The sequence below is a fragment of the Rattus norvegicus genome, chromosome X (genome assembly GCF_021556685.1).
Source record: "Rattus norvegicus strain SHRSP/BbbUtx chromosome X, alternate assembly SHRSP_T2T, whole genome shotgun sequence".
In the NCBI taxonomy this organism is placed as follows: Eukaryota; Metazoa; Chordata; class Mammalia; order Rodentia; family Muridae; genus Rattus; species Rattus norvegicus.
In genome coordinates this window covers 66,498,030-66,517,733 of record NC_141554.1, presented here as the reverse complement: position 1 = coordinate 66,517,733, position 19,704 = coordinate 66,498,030, and the positions used below count along the sequence as shown (strand labels likewise).

The 19,704-nt window shown below is 40.9% G+C and overlaps 1 protein-coding gene across 1 annotated transcript in view; it reads left to right on the top strand.

Annotated features, from left to right (window-relative positions):
- The first annotated feature begins 2,037 nt into the window (after positions 1-2,037).
- Positions 2,038-19,704, top strand: part of Pdk3 (pyruvate dehydrogenase kinase 3) — a 67,185-nt gene continuing 49,518 nt past the window's right edge. The window contains 1 exon segment of the mRNA NM_001106581.2: positions 2,038-2,336. Within this exon segment, the coding sequence (NP_001100051.1) occupies positions 2,231-2,336 (106 nt within the window). The 5' untranslated portion in view covers positions 2,038-2,230.

Sequence of the window (19,704 nt, the reverse complement as noted above, 5' to 3'; positions counted from 1 at the left end):
GCTCAAGAGATCCAATAATAACTACTACTGAAATCAACTGACTTTAATTTCTAGATTAATCATTATCACGTACAGAATAGGACCAGATGTGCCTTATATTTATATTAGATATATTTATTTTATTTTATTGCCACAAATAAAGGAAGAGAAGTCATACATCTCCAGCTGACATTAAAATAACTGGGACACAGGATGCTACTAGACTAGTCTTAGGTCATACAGCTTGCTAATGATAGGGTCAAGTTTAGAGCTGGGTCATTTAGCTGTGGACCAGCACAAGTTTCCATTATACAGGCTTCTTTCATATTTCCTCAACTCTTAGAACTGTGCCAATTTTCAGGCAAGCATAAAATTAAGCATAATCATTTTAAGGAATTAAAACATCAGAATAAAATAATTTAAAGTAGCAGTTTGTGCAGCAGAAAAGGAAATTATGAAAAAGTTGATGGGTGAGTTCAGAAGGTTCAGCAGTACTGTGTCACATAGGTGGAAAAACCTCTCTCCCCACCAACACACAACTTTTCCCTTCTCAGTGATCTTCATCCAGAACTGCTATTAGTAAAACTCCACCTGTTGGCAGCACCCAAGAAAGTGAGTAGACAACCATAGGCCACTCCTTGTCTGCCCGAGCACTCACAACTGCAGTCAGTGTTCTGCTCTGTTGGTAAATCTGCCCTTTACAGAGGTTGTTGCTAAGTCTCTTAAGGCTTTGCTTCGAATGGAAAAGGCAAAGTAGTCCACATATCATATGTTGTACTTAAAAATCTGAATTTTTATCTCTGAATGCACGTGCTTTTTTTCCCTTTAAATTCAACGAGTAGAAGTGCAACAATTTTATAAAGCAAAAAGTGAGTACATAACCAAATGAAGACATGAAACTTTCCACTAATAATCAGACCAAGGAGAATTCTTACCTTTTTTCTAGTTGATGTTTACACAGTAACAAAAATTAATGTTTCCTAGTAATGGTGAAAAGCAAGCAGTAGTTCATATATCCACATTAGCAAATGCTGATTTCATATACTGAGCCATGAATTTAAGCTTACTGTCATGCAAAGAAAATCTAGCACAATGTAAACATAGACTCCTGCACCAAAGTGGTAGTAGTGGTGAAACTGAGTCAGGGTTCTGTGACGGTGAGGGGTTGTGAAAGAGACTGGTCAGTGGCTCTAATTTGAGCCTTTCCAATGGATGTTATGTATGTTTGGGCAATGAAATAATTGTGATTAATCCCAACAAACTGGGAGCAAGGGGATCTAGGAAGCATGGAAATCAAGTGTTAATGACCTTCATTTGTAATGGATTCCTTCAAAGGTGGTAGTGGTGAAAGAAGCATCAAAAAGTGATCTAAAGATGCTGTTCTTGGCCCAGTTGGTAGCTAAGGAGTGTAAGGCCAGGAACCGCACCCAGTGACGTAACAATCCTGTTTTGTAACAATCCTGTCCAAAGGTATTCACCAGAGCGAAGGTGGGCAGTCAGTGAGCAGAGGCCCTGTGGCCAGGTTAATTGATGATACACTGAATCCTGTCGTGTGGCCGGGGTGGGGGGGTTGGGGGGGGTAGGAGGGCCAGTAGCTTTCATTTAATTCTGTAATTAATTGTTGGAGAGGATGAAACAAACCGTGCAGTTAAGAAAAAGCATAGGACTGCAAGGAACAACTTAAAGCTGAGGACTCAGCAGATCTGAGGAGGGCCTTCCGGAAGAGGGGCCTAGGGTTGGGAAGGTCTAGAACAGTCCTAACGATATCTCAGGCGTGGGCTCCCAGTGTACTTCAAGTCTCGGAGCACTTCTCAAGACCTGACCCGGGGCGGGACCGGCAGCAACTAGCTGGCTGGTGGCAGGCTGAGACCCACGAGCGAGGGCGGGAGGTTTGTGCGTGTTACCGGGGCTTTAAGGAAGCTTTGGCGGCGGAGGCAGCCAATCAGCAGCACGCGCGTGCAGCCGCGTACCCCTAGCGCCCCTCACATCCCACGCGCGCCGCGTACGTGCGGCGGCAGATCCCGCCTTTTCTAGGCGGGGCTTGAGAACCCGCGGGCAGCCGGCCACGGGCGCCTAACTGCTGCCCGGTGCTTGGGTAGGTGCCGCGGCGGCGACCGGCTACTGGCGCCAAGGCCGAGCCCCAGGTAGAGGTAAAGCCCCGCCGGCGCCGCCTCCTCCTTGTGTCTTGGCGGCGGCGGCCTCTGCTCCAGTCCGGGACGGCTTGGCGGATCTGCACACTCCACCAGTAAGGATGCGGCTCTTCTACCGGCTGCTCAAGCAGCCGGTCCCCAAGCAGATCGAGCGCTACTCCCGCTTCTCTCCGTCGCCGCTCTCTATCAAACAGTTCCTGGACTTCGGTAAGTGTGACTCCTTGGAGCCACCTCCAAGGCCCAGGGGAGTGAGGGAGCCGCCATCCTTGTCCTGCCTGCAGCTGAGGCTCTTCAGCTTCAGGGCAAAGTCCGTGAGAACCTTCGGTGATGGGGAAGCATGCTGAGAGCCCTCCTGGGGCTTAGGTTTCGGGTTTAGGGAGGTGGAGAGGCAGGGCCTGACACCCCCCATGCCCAGCTTCGTCCAACGACCCTCATCCCTGTCAGAACTCCCCAGCTATTCATTATGAGCACTCAAACCGCACTCTCCTTAAAACTTCAGAAAGAGAACTCATAAACGTTTTTGTTTTTAGATGTTTCTAATGGTTGTGTAAGACGTGTTTAGAAACACCTTGAGATTGAGTAAATCACGTAGTGGCGTTTTGTTCCTTTTCTGCTGTAAGGTGTTGGGTAGCCTTGAGTGGCACGACCTGAATGCCTTCATTATGATTAGGACTTCAAAGCAGTCATAGTCTTGGGCTGCAAATGCCTTACATGCTGGGTAAGAGCTGACCGGTGGGCTCCTGGCTACAAAGCAGGGGTTCTAGGACAACTCCAGCCTAAGTGTGAGCACCTTTCCTTGATGTCCCATGCACCCTGTTGGCAGCTGGGCTAGTCCTTCATTTTTCATGGATCAGGGTGGGAAGGGAGAGGACCCCAATAAAGCCTGAGGCCTACTTGGATGGAAGTAGATTCTGCCACCTTCCTTTAACTGATCAATCATGTTTCCCCAGAGGATGTCATTCCAACTCCAGCAGGCCGAATGCAGTTGTGAAACACCTGAAATAAAACAAAAATGGAACTCGGCATCCCCAAAGGAAACTCAAGATGACTTAGGCTCTCAAAACCTAGATCTGTTGAAGTCATTTGACTTAAATGTCATGGGATGGTGTCAGTTGGATATAAAAATGCAAAATAGGTAGAACTTTCTGGGAAGATCAGATATACAAAATGTGATGTTGTCTATATTTGGGGGAGAAACAAACGGGATGGAAAGAGGTATAGGTTAGAGGTTTAAGCTGATGTCCACTTAAGTTTTAGAAGCCGGTTGCCAAAGAGAGATGATGAAAATCTAAGATGAGGGAGAAGTTTTTGGCCTTTGCATCTTAAGTTTCAGTTTCAAAAGCATTTCAGTAGTTGGGCTCTACTCCCTCTGGCAATTGATGTATTTATTCTTAAACATTTTATCTATGCATGAATTTGTGTGGCTACACATGTATCATGGTGTGTAGAAGTCAGAGGACAACTTGTGGGAATTGGGTCTCTCCTCCTGGCCTGCTTTCCTATCTTAGGGCTAGAGATTACTGTGAACATAGGAACTTTTTGTTAGGGTAAACAGACAAATTCTCAGTTAAAAGAACAAAGGAAACTTTGCTCACCCCCACCCTCAAAGTTTGTGAAAGTTTGACTAGTATGCCTAAAATTTCAGTTACCTTGCTTCTATGGCAGTGTCTCCCGTGTCAGTAGGCCAGGGTGTTATTTGAATAGGAAAACTACTGGAAGGTTATTGTCATGGTGGTAATCTATGTGGTGAGTATCTAGAAACAAATGTTCACTATTTTAAAGCATTGAGATCAGTGGTTTGGGGGCAGGGCCTCATGCCCTGAATTTCTGCTATTAGTAGTATATGCATGGAGTGTAGGGCACTGGTATTTTTAGAAGACCCCAGGGTCATTCTGGAGCATCATCAGGATTAAAAAACCATTAAGTAGGTATACTTCTGGCTAATCTGCTGCCTCCCTTTTTTTGGCGTAGAGTATTTAAGCCCTTAAAAAATAAGAGTTTCTTGAATCATCTTTACTGGAATTTCAGTCTGCAAGAATAATAAGTATTCTAAGTGGAGTATCAGTTTACAAAGATACTACTGTAGTGGAGTATCAGTTTACAAAGATACTACTGTAGTACCATTCCCGAGGGCAAGATTCAAAAAACAACAACATAAAAACTGCCAGCTCAAGACGGCAGTTACATGGTTCCAAATTCAAAAGATGCAAAAGGACCTAGGTAGAAAATGCCTGTTTCCTACTTCTGTTGACTAGTCTCTTTGCATAAGTTGCACCACATAGTTTTATTTGTATCTTGCTTTTTAAGCGTACTATGAAAGAACTTACTTTATATGTACTTGTAAACTTTTCCTTTTTCTGACTGCTCAGAGTTCATATGGATGTAGTGTAATTAGACGTCTCACAAGTGACAGCTAGTGGGATGTTTGTAGACTTTGCTATGACACAGTACTGCAGTGAAGTATTTCGTACACTGTAATTTCACGCATGTCTGGGTGTGGATAGAAGACAAATTCCTAAAGGTGACCTTGCTCCATCAAGGAGAATGCACATTTGTAATTTTGAGAATTGTTAACAAATTCCTTTCCATAGGAGGTATGTACTTACCCACCCATTGGAAGTTTCTGAGACAGAGTGCCTGCTTTTCTGTACTTTTGCTACATGGTTGTCAGTCACACTTTTGATACATGAAGTCATGTTTACACAGAAATGTGGTTTTTTTTTCTTCAAGTAAGCTTTATCTTGGCCTTTTATTTTGGAAAATTGTATAACAGTGGAAGGGATAGTTTGATGACTCTTGGGTCATTATACTAAAAGCCCTGTGCTGTTTGAAGACAGTTGCATATGCAGGCTGTTAGGCTTGGTTTTCTTTGTGTGAAAGTTAGGCTTGTTTCAGAAAGACACTTTTCTCTGCATTAACACTGATTTATTCTTTTGAGTTGACTGTTCTTTAAAGATTTGGTATAACACTCATAAGAAACCTTCCACAAGTTTCTGTATTCTATGGTCTTGGTCTGTGTAGATTTTCTGTGTCATCTGGAGCCCATTTGGATATATTTTTTTCTACAAAGTCCTGATTTTCATTGATTTGTGTGTGTGTGTGTGTGTGTGTGTGTGTGTGTGTGTGTGTGTGTGTGTCAAGTTTGGATAGATTCCCATCTCCCCCATCTCTTTTTCCATTTAGGCACTCACTTTTTATTTTGTGCTTAAAAGAATTTGCTTGTCTTTTGACTAGTTTGTTCTGTATACAATCCATTCTTAACTATTGTCTCCTGCATTCCTCCCATCCATCTCCCATCCCAATCCCCACCTCACCCCACCCCACACACCCTTTCCTAGAATCCTGGCTTTGGGTTTGGTTTTATGATCTATTTAATTTAACCAGAGCTATCTGTGTGACCATTGGATTGGAGCTTGGTAGCACCTTCTTATTTACTGAAACAGGGTCTAGAAAACCCTCTGTAGACCAAGCTGGCCTCAAACTCAGAGATCTGCTTGCCTCTGTCTCCTCAGTGCTAGAATTAAGGACATGAGCCATAGAATGCTCTGAATGCTAGGATTAGAGGTATGCACCAATACATGCAGCTTTGATAGTAGGGTCTTAACAATCTTTTTTTCTTTATTTTTGATTTTTTTGTCTTTATTCTCTACCCCTCCCCTAACTGTTATTTTAGATAGGGTTTCATTCTGCTGGAACTTACTGTGTAGACCAAACTGGCTTTGAACTCTTAGTGATCCTTCAGTCTCAACTCTTTGGGTGCTGGAATTATAGGCCTGAGGCAGCAGACCTAGCTTCTACCATCTGTTTATTTGCTTAAATTTATTTCTTAGTTTTATAGCTTTTATCTCTAGTTCGTGCTTACCTTGACCTTACTGAGTCTTTCTGATACCCTTAGAACAATTTTCTTTTTAAGTTAGATACTGATTTCTTTTTTTATCATTTCCTTTTATTTTATGTTTTTCTATTGTTTTAATTTAATTTTATTTTATGTATATAGATGTTTTTCCTGTATATATTTCTGTTGACCACTTGCTTGCCTGGTACGTGCAGACGCCAGAAGAGGAAGTCAGATCTCCCAGAACAGCAGTTACAGACTGTCATGAGCTACCATGTAGATGCTGGGAATTGAACCCAGGTCCTCTGGAAGTGTAAGGATTACCCTTAACTGCTGAGCCATGTCTCCCACCCCTTTATTTCAGTTTTAAGGCTATTAGCTATGCCTCTGATCATTGCTTTAGCAGTTGATAGGTATATTTGACCCTTAACCCCATCTCTACCATATCCTGGAAGATGTTTATTCTTTTATGAATTAAGGTTAGCTTGAGAGTGCTGTAGGTTTATTATGTATATTAATTATCTTTAGTTTTGTTGCATGAGCACAGAATGTTCTTTAAATTCTCTGACTTATTGATGTTTGTCTTTGTATGTGATTATTTCCTATGAGTGTTCTTGAGCAGCAGAAAGGAAGCTGCTTGCTCTTCTCAGGTTACAGAATTATACATACCGTATTGTTGCTATACCTGTCTTTATACCTTGCTAAGATCCAGTTAATTGGTTGTGGATCAAGCATGAGAGATGTTAAAGTCTTTTAATATGATTCTGTTTTTTCATATGTCTCTACTTTTTGTCACGATTGTTAATGTGACCCTTGATACTTATTAACTGTCATGTCTTCATAGTGAGTTGTAGCCTTTAACATTACTAGTTTAATGCTTTTTGGTCTGAATTTAGCCTTATTTGATGTCGAGACCCATATCCTATCTTCTCATTGGCTTTCTTATTTTCAGTTTTTCTGTATTACGTTGATTTAAATATTTCTCTAAATGTAAAGCTGGTTTTGCTCGGTAATAATTGTTTTCTTTTATATGGAAGGTTTAGCCTAAATATACTTATTGGTATAAATCAATTGATCTGTCATACATAATGGTAAGCATGTATAATTTTTCCCTTTTATTGTTAATGCTTTAATTTTTCTCCTTGTCACATAATTTATTGCTTTATTTTGCCATATTCATTTTAATTAATGCTTAGATTTGAATTTTGATTTCATTTGTTATAATTCTGACTTCCTTTCAATAACTTTTAGAGGTATTTTTATTTATGTGTATAAGTACTTTGCTTGCATGCATGTGCATTGTGTGTGCACTTAGTGCCCTCAAAGGTCAGATGAGGGGTCAGATCCCCTGGGGCTGGAGTTAAGTTAGGTTGGGAGCCACCGTTGGACGGCTGGAAATGGAAAATGGGTTCCTCTGAAAGAAGAACAGTTCCTCTTAACTTCCAAGTCATCCAGCCCCACCTTATTTCTTTAGACCTTCCTTGATCTAATTAGGGTCACTTCCTTGCTAGCCTCCTGGGCTCTTGAGCAGTAGAAATGTGGCTATAGTGGCTGAGAAACTGAATTGATTTAATTTAAATTCAAACTAGATTTGATTCAGTTCATTTTAAAATTGTTACATGTAGGTATTCAGATGCGTGTGTGTATATGGTGTGGAGGCCAAAAGATAACCTTGGCTGTCCTTCCTTAGGAACTATCTACTTTGGTTTTTTGTTGTTGTTGTTGTTTTGTTTTGTTTTTGTTTTTGTTTTTGTTTTTTGTTTTTGTTTTTTTGATAAATTCTTTCACTTGCCTTGGACTCATCAAGTAGATCAGAGAGCCACATTGATCTGATTTGTCTCTGCTCCACCAGCATGAGAGTTATAAGTCTAAGCCAGCATGCCTGACTTTAGTTGTTTGCTTTTTTGAGACAGGATTTCTCTGTGTAGCTCTGGCTGTCCTGGAATTTGCTTTGTAGACCAGGCTGGCCTTGATCTCAAAGGGATCCACCTGCCTCTGTCCTCGAGCGCTGGTCTTCAAGGTATGAGTCACCTCCGCCCAGCTGGCTGGCTTACGTGTTTATCTCTGTTCTGGGGATGGAACTCAGGTTCTCATGTTTGAGAAGCAAGGATGTTTACTCACTGACTTATCTCTGCATTCCTCAGTTCTCTGCATTCCTCAGTTAATTTTAAGTGTGTTTAAAATAATTTGGGAAATAAGAATTTGCCTTAACAACTCTAACCTTATGGAACCTAATTATAGGCCATTTCTTTAAGACAAATACAGCTTTTAATTTGTGATGTGTTGTACATGTATGATACATAGCAGATAACAAGGAATTAATATAAAACCAGTAAAATGAGCTTGAAGGGGCTCGAGACCCCAAAAGTACAACAATGCCAAGCAACCAGAGCTTCCAGGGACTAAGCCACTACCTAAAGACTATACATGGACTGACCCTGGACTCTGACCCCATAGGTAGCAATGAATATCCTAGTAAGAGCACCAGTGGAAGGGGAAGCCCTGGGTCCTGCTAAGACTGAACCCCCAGTGAACTAGTCTATGGGGGGAGGGCGGCAATGGTGGGAGGGTTGGGAGGGGAACACCCATAAGGAAGGGGAGGGGGGAGGGGGATGTTTGCCCGGAAACCGGGAAAGGGAATAACACTCGAAATGTATATAAGAAATACTCAAGTTAATAAAAAAAAAAAAAAAAAAAAAAAAAAAAAAACCAGTAAAATATCTTTTCACTTTTTTGAGGTGATGAGGATTGAATCTAGAGCTTTGTATGTAGTAAGCCAGTGCTCTAATATCTTTCATGTTGATTGTATATTAAAATGATATTTTACACATGTCAGAATAAACAAAATATTAAAAATGTCATCATTTTTTGCTAATGTGACTAAGAAATTACAAATTATATGTAGTCCCATTGACATATTCAATGTGGCTTCAAATAGTAATTTCTTAGTGGAAACACTGTGATATCACATTTTATGTACAGAAGAAACTTACTGACTTTATTTCCTAATGCAGCTCTTGCATGCCTTGTCCTGTTTTCTTTTTTGTAGAGTCTGTATTTTGAACTAATATTTTGTCTTTGAATAGCTGTTAACATTATGGTGGTCCTTGTACCATTTGGACAACCCTTCAGTTCTGTCCCTTAAGTATTGTTTCTTTGAGTCAGTAATTCTCTTACTGACTTTTGTCTTCTGAGTAAGGCCAACTTGGATTATGCAGTAATTAAGGATACATGCTTGTGCATGTTGAGTGAGTAGGTGGGAAACAGTTCACATTTTCATCAGTCCTTGCTTTTTCTTTTAGCCTCACTGCCTGTTTCTGGTCTTCTCATTAGTCACTTTTGTCCCTTCCTATTTGTTTATTTCTCATTTACAGCCCTCACTTGTAATAGAGATATTTTCCTTCCTTCTCTTTATTTCATCCTAACTTCTCTCTCCAGAGTGTGGATGCTTGCTTCTTTGTAGCCTTCTGGCTCCTCAGCTCAGTTTCTTCTGCTGGGTGAGAATGGGAACTCCATATGTGCCATGGAGGTCATTACACATTACTCACTTTAGTCAGTTACAGACGTTTAAACTTGCACCAAAATATAGCGTCTCCCAAATAAAGTTGCTGGAAAGCAGACTGTTGTACAAACCTCCTCTGTCTTTTCACAGAACTCCGTGCTTTGATTTCTACCCTCAACATGCTGGCTCTGTGAATCTTACAGGTGTTAGCTGTTAGAGGCAGCAGCCAGTTCCCTTGTTCTCACTATTCTTGAGGTTTAAGGGCTTAACCGCCTTCAGTTTTGTTTTTGCAAATATTTTAAGACTCCATTACCCACTGAGCCATTGACTTCAATGCCAAATGCTTGCTCTCTGCAAAGTCTCAGGTTTTTAAGTCATCTTCTTCAATGCTTGATTACCAGTGGATAGAACAGTGATTTCACTCCTGGAGAAGTTGAAAGGTTTTATTCAAAGATCATTGTTAGGCAAGGGGACCAGTCTTTCTGAGTATGTTTATCCTGCTACTTTACATGTGCACAACAGATCTTTTCTGAGTAGAAAAGATCCAGTGTTGTGAGGGATTGCCAAGAATTAGACCAACCTGTTTAGAGACAGAAGGCAACTATTTAGAATTAAAGGGGGAGAGAACAATTCAGTTTAGGGTTATGAATATTGTACTTAGCTTCTTGCATCTTGGTCAGTAAAGAAAACTACCTTTTAAGCCTTTATCACCTGATATGGCTGGGTTTCCATGGAACTCATTTATTGGCCTCTGGGTCAACTTGAGGCATCTAAAGTTGGAGTTTTGACTCTGTTCCTTTTACAGCACTTGAGTGTTTTTCATGTGCTTTGTTAATTTTATCATCATCATCATTATACAAGTTAAATTTCATTGTAGCATTTTCATATATATGCTGTTGTGTTGGTCCTCTTCCCACTGCCCTCCTCCTCTTCCCACTGCCCTCCTCCTCTTCCCACTGCCCTCCTCCTGCTAGCCCTCCTCCTCTTCCCATTGCCCTCCTCCTGCTAACCCTTCTCTTCCCACTGCCCTGCTCCTGCTAGCCCTCCTCTTCCCACTGCCCTCCTCCTTTTCCCACTGCCCTCCTCCTGCTAGCCCTCCTCCTCTTCCCACTGCCCTCCTCCTGCTAGCCCTCCTCCTCTTCCCACTGCCCTCCTCCTGCTAGCCCTTCTCTTCCCATCTGTTCTCATGCCACACCTGTTCTGTTACCCATCTTTTCTCTGCTCTCCATTAACTTGTCCTTCCTTCTCACGGTCACCTTTCTAGTTTCATGACTAACACATGTATAACACACACACCCCTAGAATCTGCATACAAAGAAAATGTGGGTTTTTCTTTTTTTTTGCTTAACATCATTTCCAGATCCATCCATTTCTTACAAATATCATGATATCATTTTTATGGCTGATTAAAATTCATTTGTGTATGCATACATTTATTTATCCATACTTTTTGATATATCATCCCCTTCTTCTTTGACTGTTTTTTAACAGTGCAGCTATTTCTGTGGACTTGAGATTCTTTGGCTATACCCAGGAGTAGACTAGCTAGGTTATATGCTAATTTGACTTTCCCTTTTTGAGGCACTCCCATGCTGTTTATCATGGTGGTTGGCCTCCTTTGAACACCCATTAGCAGTGAATAAGAACTCTTTGAAGCAGACATGGTGTTACTTACTGACCTTGTTGATGGCTGGCTGGTTTCCTCCTGGTAAGCTTTTGGGAAATTGATCAGACTGTTGGCAAGATTTGGGGGAAACCTTAGCTTTCTTGCTGGATACAATTACAGAGTATTACCACTTTCATTTTTTATATTGTATACACAATTAAATTGTACTTCAGTGATAGTTCAGTCTTAGAGTTGGGTAGATCTCCCGTTTTGGTGGGGAATACCTTTGTCTAACAATGTCTCTGGTCAGAGCCTGTGCTTTTTCTCATGTTTTAAATTAGTGCATGTCTAAGAGTATCTTTAGATGTATAGTAAAATTATGCAAATGCAGAAAGAACAGAGAGTTCCCTTGTACCTCCCAAACACACAGCCTAAGCAGTCTTCAGCATCCTGTACCGGTATGGGACCTTGAGGAGTGCCCGTAACCATTGTTGCAACTGAGAAAGCATCATCAGCACCAAAAGTCCATTGTTTATACTAGAAATCATTCTTCCTGTGTACTCTGAGTTTTGATTCCTACAAATAATGCTTTACTGGGACATATGCGTGCTCCTTTGTTACAGACAGTTTGTAACTTTGGTTTTCTCCCCAACAGCAGGGTTGAGTTGTTGCCAGAAACTGTAGTATGGTTCAAAAAGCCAAAAGTGCTCGTTGTCTGGTTCTCTAAAACAAGTTCGTTTCAACCCCTGATCTAAGGCCGTTGTGTTCTCTGTTTAAAGAGTGAGCACTATTGCGCTTAAGTTGCCGTAAGTAATAAAGTTGTCTGTCTCCTGCTAACACTCAGCACTGCTTATCTGGAATGTGATTCATTGGGTGGCTTAGACTTTTCCAGATAATCTGGTATTTACTTATGGAGTATCTTGTTTCTGAATAGGATTTCTGTATGAATGGCTTTGAAAGATTTTGTAGGTTCAATTTACAAAACTGACAGCAAATTTAAGTGTACTTGTCTCTACAGGGTTGCCAAAATGAGGTTTTGTGATTTTAATTGTAATGCCTAACATAGGAACTACAAGGTTTTTTTTGTGGGTTTGTGTGTGTGTGTGTGTGTGTGTGTGTGTGTGTGTGTGTGTGTGTGTTTTGCCTGATTAGGTATATTGCCTGCAGTTTTGTTCTGCATAAAGTGTCTTTGAACATTTAGTAACTGGAATCTGGCATTTCAATCACTTGCATAAATTCCTTGTATGTTTTTGTGTTGGTAGTTAGTAAAGAACATGTTGACTACCTTAATGTCAAAAATATGTCAATGGACTATGGGTGGGCCACCTGGTATTTGAAGGCTTTTTATCTTTGTCATGTAAGTTGGCACTGAAACTACCATTAAAGTATCGTTTTATATGCTTTTAGGGCAGAGAGGGCTAATTCCCCTTTATATTTCTTTTCCTGGCAGAACAGAATTTGGTCATGGCTCATTTTAGGTATCCTTCAAATCTCCTTTGTTTGCCCCCCCCCCCCGTTTCTCTGTGTAACGGCCCTGGCTATCATGGAACTTATTTTGTAGCCTAGACTGGCCTTAAACTTAGAGAGATCTGCCTGGCTTTGCCTCCCAAGTGCTGGGATTATAGATGTATGCCATCATATCTCTTTGAGAACTCTGCTCCTGATCATTGGTTCATCTTCTCTCCAAGATTGTATCTTCTGCCATAATGAACGACATACAATTGTAATAAGCAATTATGTTACACAGGTCAATATTGATATATTCTCTCCGATTGAACACTTTGGTTCTAACCCAGTGGTGCTTTATTTCCCTAAACAACGTTCTGGCAGTGACAGTTTACTTTGATTCTTAGAGTTGATCTGGGATTTAGCCATAGCATTTGCTTTGCACTTGTAATGTCTTTGGAGGTCAGTGTATAGTAGTCTCACTATAAATGATTAGTTCTTCAATCAATGTTTCTCCATACCATGAAGTTTAGTACTGTCCCACATGGAATGAGAAAACAATAGGGCCTTTTATGGCATACCTATCTTTCTCCAATAACATTGGAGACATGAGCACGCACACGCTCCTGTGTGAGTGTAAGGATTACAGGGGTGTGCCACCACACTCTGTATGTATGTATCTTTCTTGAATGTGCTCTAGTAGCATCAAATGTTTCCTTAAGATTGGTAGCAGATATTTCTTGATACCTGGTTTTACAAAGGTTAATTTTCCCTAATTCTGCCAGTTAAATAGCAAGTGAAGTGGTCATTGTTCTGTTACTATTCCTATACTTGTCACATAGTGTGCTGAAGGAGAGACTTTTTTGGAGTAACCCCTTCTGGAGGAGGCTGCTTCCTTCCCACTGAATCCCCTCTTCTCTGGAAATTGTCCTCTGGACACTACTTATCGTTGGCTAGTGCTCTTTACACATTGTAATGTCTGGTAGACTTCTCAGCACAGTGTGCTCAGTCTTCTGAAACTATTCTAGAAGGAAATTAGGCTTTCTATGGCAGTTGGAAAAGACTCGGTTGATGCCACTAACATTTAGAGAATACTTACCCAAATTTGGAGTAACATGGGGTACCGTGTGGTTTTCAGCATCTGTACTCACTTCATAAATTAGGAGAAAGAAATTCTGAGCAGGTGAGACTTACATGTGCAGTAGGGGAGAGCTGGGTTTCTTCTCATCTGCCCATCCTACCACTTCCTTATCGCTGAGAATGGAGGTGCTACATGATCGAAAAAGGGGAAACTTCAACAAATGCACGGTCCTCCCTTGTCAGACATTACCACATTACCACATTGTCAAGTACAGCTAATTTCCTAATGAATTTGTTCAGCTTTTCATACTCTCCATTTGGGATCATCTAATAGAGAAAGGGGGCAAAAAAGAGGCATGCAGTTTGAAGGTATCTGTGGTCAGTCTTCTACGGGGCTGGGGAAAAAAAGTACAAACCTGAAAATAAAGACTAAATGTGTAGGTAGTCAGAATGATTTTGAATGCTCCATGTCTGCCATTTGAACCTGAGGAAGTCTTTGATTTACATTTCCTCACTTAGATGTACGTGATTAGATGCAGCTTATGGTTCATGGGAGTTCCTGTGAGCTGACAGTGTTCCCCCACCTAAGCCACTTAATATTCAGTCTCTCAGAAAGGTGTCTGGGTGCTGGGACTTTGAGTTAAATGGGTGATTATAACATTCTTCAGGAGGTAAGAACTATAGTTATGAAGTAGCAATGAAAATAATTTTATTGGATATTTTTTATTTACATTTCATATGTTATCCCCTTCCCCAGTTTCTCATCCCTAAACCTCTATCCTATTCCCTCTCCCTTCTTCTATGAGGGTGTTCCCCTCCCCAACCACCCCCTCTCCCACCCACCCCCAACAATACCCTACATTGGGGGTCCAGCCTTGGCAGGACAAAGAGCTTCTCCCCCCATTGCTGCCCAACAAAGGCCATATGCAGCTGGAGCCATGGGTCTGTCCATGTGTACTCGTTAGATGGTGGATTAGTCCCTGGGAGCTCTGGTTGGTTGATATTGTTGTTCTTATGGGGTTGCAAACCCCTTCAGGTCCTTCAATCCTTTCTCTCACTCCTCCAATGGGGACCCCATTCTAGGTTCAATGGTTGGCTGCAAGCATCTGCCTCTGTATTTGTCATGTTCTGGCAGTCTCTCAGGAGACAGCTATATCAGGATCCTGTCAGCATGCACTTCTTGGCATCCACAATATTGTATGGTAACTTGGGCTGTCATTTGTGTTCTCTTAGGGTTTGTGTGACATCTGCCTAGGATCTTCTGGCTTTCACAGTCTCTGTTGAGAAGTCTGGTGAAATTCTGATTGGTCTGCCTTTATATGTTACTTGACCTTTTTCCCTTACAGCTTTTAATATTTTCTTTGTTTTATGTATTTGGTGTTTTGACTATTATGTGTCTGGAGGAGTTTCTTTTCTGGTCCAACCTATTTGGAGTTCTGTAGGCTTCTTTATGTTTATGGTCATCTCTTTCTTTAGGTTAGGGAAGTTTTCTTCTATGATTTTGTTGAAGATATTTACTGGTCCTTTGAGCTGGGAGCCTTCACTCTCTTCTATACCTATTATCTTTATGTTTGATTTTCTCATTGTGTCCTGGATTTCCTGGATGTTTTGGGTTAGGAGCTTTTTGTGTTTTATATTATCTTTGACTGTTGTGTCAATGTTTTTTCTATAGTATCTTCTGCCCCTGAGATTCTCTCTTCTACCTCTTGTATTCTGTTGGTGATGTTCGCATCTATGACTCCTGATCTCTTCCTTAGGTTTTTCTATCTCCAGGGTTGCCTCCCTCTGTGATTTCTTTATTGTTTCTATCTCTATTTTTAAATCCTGGATGGTTTTGTTCAATTCCTTTACCTGTTTGGTTGTGTTTTCCTATAATTCTTTAAGGGATTTTTGTGTTTCCTTTTTAAGGACTTCTACTTGTTTACTTGTGTTGTCCTGTATTTCTTTAAGGGAGTTATTTATGTCCTTAAAGTCCTCTAACATCATCATGAGATATGATTTTTAAATCAGAATCTTGCTTTTCTGGTGTATTAGGGTATCCAGGGCTTGCTGTGGTTGGGGAACTGGGTTCTGCTGATGCCAAGTGGCCTTGGTTTCGGTTTCTTAGGTTCTTGCCCTTGCCTCTCATTATTTGCTTATCTTTGGTGATAGCTGGCCATGCTGTCTCTGACAGTGGCTAGACCCTCCTGTAAGCCTGTTTGTCAGCATGACTGGAGATCTACTTTCTCCCAGCGGGATCTAGGTACACAGAGCTGAGGCACTGGGTCAGCTCTGGGCGCAGGCCAACAAAAATAATTTTTATGGGTGGGAGACATCACAACATGAGGAACTGTATTAAAGCATTAGGAAGGCTGAGAACCACTAGAATCTAGCTGATCACAGCTCTCTGGTATACATTCTGTATGCATCCATACTTCTTCATACTCTCTGATGTATCTGATGCAGCATGTTGCCTTATTGCCACTATTTATTATTCAGAAGAGGGTTACTAGGTCGTTCTGATAGTTCTGTACTTGTGCATGCATGTGTGTCCATAAGTGCAGAGGTCAGAAGACAGCTTCAGGCTGTTACTCAGGTGCCATCCATTTTATTTTGCTCACCAGGGTGGCCCCTGCCTCCTGTGCTTGGATTGCAAGTGTGTGTTACCATATTCCAAGATTAAAGTCTTATAAATACTAGAGAATAAAAGCAGGTCAAAGAGCTACCCTAAAATTATATCCTGTTAAAATTTATCCAATTTAACATGGTTAATGGGAAAAATACATTGTAAATTTCAACATTTACTAGACAGTGCTATGAAAACACAACCTTTCGTGGTTGAGCAGGATCATTCTGTTGGGGTTCAGCCTCGCTAGTCCTTTCCCCTTGTTGTTCTCCCTTTTCACTCACTTTTCCCTCCCCCTGTTATTCTGTAACCAACCCACACCAAGTGTTACAGTGGAAAGATGGAGGCGGAGATAGCCTTTAAGAATCCACTGGAAATTATATTTTGGGGGCATCGACTCTATTCACAGCGAGACAAATCATGGAAGAGTCCTCAGCATTCTTCTTCAATTATAAAATGTTCATCACCAGGCCATTTCATTATCAGAATACTTTTTTCTCCCTCCTGTAAATTATTTGAAAGCAGGCTTAAAGACACCAGCTACTATGGAAAAATCTTGTCTGGGAACTCTTGCTCTCAGGTGGCTAGACAAAGAGTTCTGGTTACTTCTTGGTTCCTTCACAAGAGGACTCCCCAAAATTTTAATTTTTATGCCTATTTTTCCTATGTCTTGGCAAATATAAAGCTACATGGAGCCATCGTACAGCAGACAAACCATAGGACTTTCTGCACATGAGTAGCATTCTCTAACTTTCCAGTGACAGGACAGAGTATACAAACACAAAGAGACAGAGCAGGAGAGGAGGTGCACAGTCCTAGCCTTAAATCCCCAGCATTGAAACGAAGCTGAAACAAGAGACTCAAAGGGGCATGAAACCAGGAGAAAAGCAACCCCCAGGAACATGTTTAAAGCTCGTGACTCTAGTGACTTAGGTTTGCTGAGTCAATTCTCCAAGCCTCCTCACGGTTTCCTCTTTGTCATCTTCTAAATGGATATTAGGAAAACTTTTAACTGGCAAGTTCAAATAGGAGAAAGCATATAGAGAAATGTAGAATACTGTTGTACATAAATAGAAAATACAAATTAGGGAATGTAGAGAGGCCAAGTGTATGGGGGGGGGGGAAAGAATGGAGTCAAAGAACTGGAAACAATGTCTGGAAAAGACCTGTGAAAGAGACTCCTTTGAGCAGACAGTTATTCAAAACGAAGGGGTTTCTCATACATTTATTATAAAAATTGTTGCTAGAACCCCTTGATTTAAGCTAAGTATTCAACATCCAGTATAAAATATCTTTAATGTATATGAAGAGAGCCACAGAAAAGTTGTAAAAAAAAAATCAGACATTTATTTTTAGGTCGACTAATTAACTAAAAAGACTTATGCTCCTGTTTAAGCTGACATATAATTAAGGTAGCTAAGTACAAAGAATTTGTTCTTGGAGTTAAATTAGAATGTAGGAGGAAAAAACCTGGGAATTTTTAGCTATTCTGCATTAAAAATATAAACCTTTGAAAGCATGATCGCATCTTCCAAAAAGTCATTGAGCAGCTATAATAGGCAAGGTGATGGGAAAGCTGCTATGGGGGATACGAAGACAAATTTCTCTCTGTAAGTTTTTAACAGTCTGATAATCCAGTTCTACCAGAGTCAAATAGTTTCTGACACTGGTTCTCTTAGATTGTGTCTAAAGGTTGAGGTTTCTAGATAGTGCAGAGTTGACTACCATACCATCTAGGACTTTTAAATTAGTGAGTGCTAGGGACACTGAACACCTTCGTGGTTTTTCAGGTAATGTAGAGTTGTCGAATGAGCTGAGGATCACACCAGTCTAGAATAGAGTCATGCTCTGAGGACCAATGGTGTATGTAGCAGACAGTTCCATGTTGCTGCCCATGGCTTTGAACTGTCTGCTTGGTCATCACCAGACATTATTGGTTGTCCTTTAATGAGCTCTACTTCTAAGATTAAGGAATGCTTCAATTCAATGTTCAGTGTTAAACACCAGCCTCCACTAAACCTCTATGAAGAAGGTGCTTTTATTTTATGGGTGGTTAAAATATAGATGGTTGAAATATATATGAGATAGAGAAGACTGAAGAAGTCTGTGAGCTCTGAAGATTCAGACTTCATCCATTATTGCTGTTCTGTAGGGCCATACACTTTTATCTGAATCATGAAGTCCAAACGTTTTAAAAATAGAATTTTAAGTTTTAGTGCCTCACTTATTCTTTGGTAGACTCTGATTTGAACTGACTTGAAATAATAGACTTTACTGGACTTAATGTAAATGTTCATATATTTCACTGTAGCTATATTGTGTCTATGTAGCATACCACATCACATCAGCATGGCATAGATTCTTTACTTTTCGAACCTGGGAAAACTTTCAATTCTGGACCATCTAGCCCCATGGGTTTTAGAGGAGAGACATGGACCTGGTGGTTAGCTCTTGCTTATCCTAACCTTTTCATCCTACTTCTGTGCTTCTAATCCGTTGCTCCTAACCAGCTATAGACTGGGAAATTTTAGCATGTAAATTTTTACTACCCCCCAAAGCTCCTCAGGTTTTTAAAGGGTTTGTTTCTACTGATACAATTCCAGCTATCAGTACAGGAGTGTTTTATTTCTTCCCCATTCCAAAACATTCTCTTATTTGTGAAGAAATTATTAATAATCTTTGTTAAAGATGGTATAGTAGTTAATTGAGAATGGCCCTGTTGGAGGTGGTGTGTTACTGAAGGCAGGCTTTGTGGAGTTTTAAAAGCCCATGCTGTTACCAGTGGCTCTGCCCTCTGCCTTGGGTTTGTGGATCAAGGTGTGAGGTCTCAGCTTCTATTCCAGTGCCATGTGTGCCTGCTGCTATATTCACTTCTGTGATGGTCACAGACTCAAAACCTTTTAAACCATAAGCCCCAAATTAAATGGTTTCATTTAGAAGTTGCTTTGGTCATGCCAATTTTATCACAGCAATGCAAAACTAAGACAGATGGTAGGGGAACTCTATTCGAGAGTGACCACTGCAGCGAGATTATATGGTAGGGGAGAGAGATTGAGCTCGGCTCTTAATGCACCATGGACAAGTGGGGATTTAGAGTTCAGGAGCAGTGTATGTGTGTGCTTGGTGGAAGGGCCCCCAGGCAGAAAATTACTAAGAGGGATCAGTGCATGGGGAGTCTCTTACTAGATCAGCTAGACTCCTGCTGAAAACTGTCTAGAATGTTTAGATACCTAGGATAGGGAGTAAGGAATTTGATTATTACCAAGGGAAACCAGAAACCAAGGGCAGAAGACTTTTGCTAAAATGGCATGCAAGATTCTTGTTACAACTGTGTAAGCAAGTCGACATAGAGTGTAAGGATTGGGCTATTCAGAGAAAGGTTTCAGAAGAAGCTTGATTGAAGGCTGATCTTCATTAGCCCACAATGACAACCTTTTCTGCTTTAACAAGTACTTTTGACAGTGTATTTTTACCAGAATCTAGAGTATTTCTTCTGTTCTG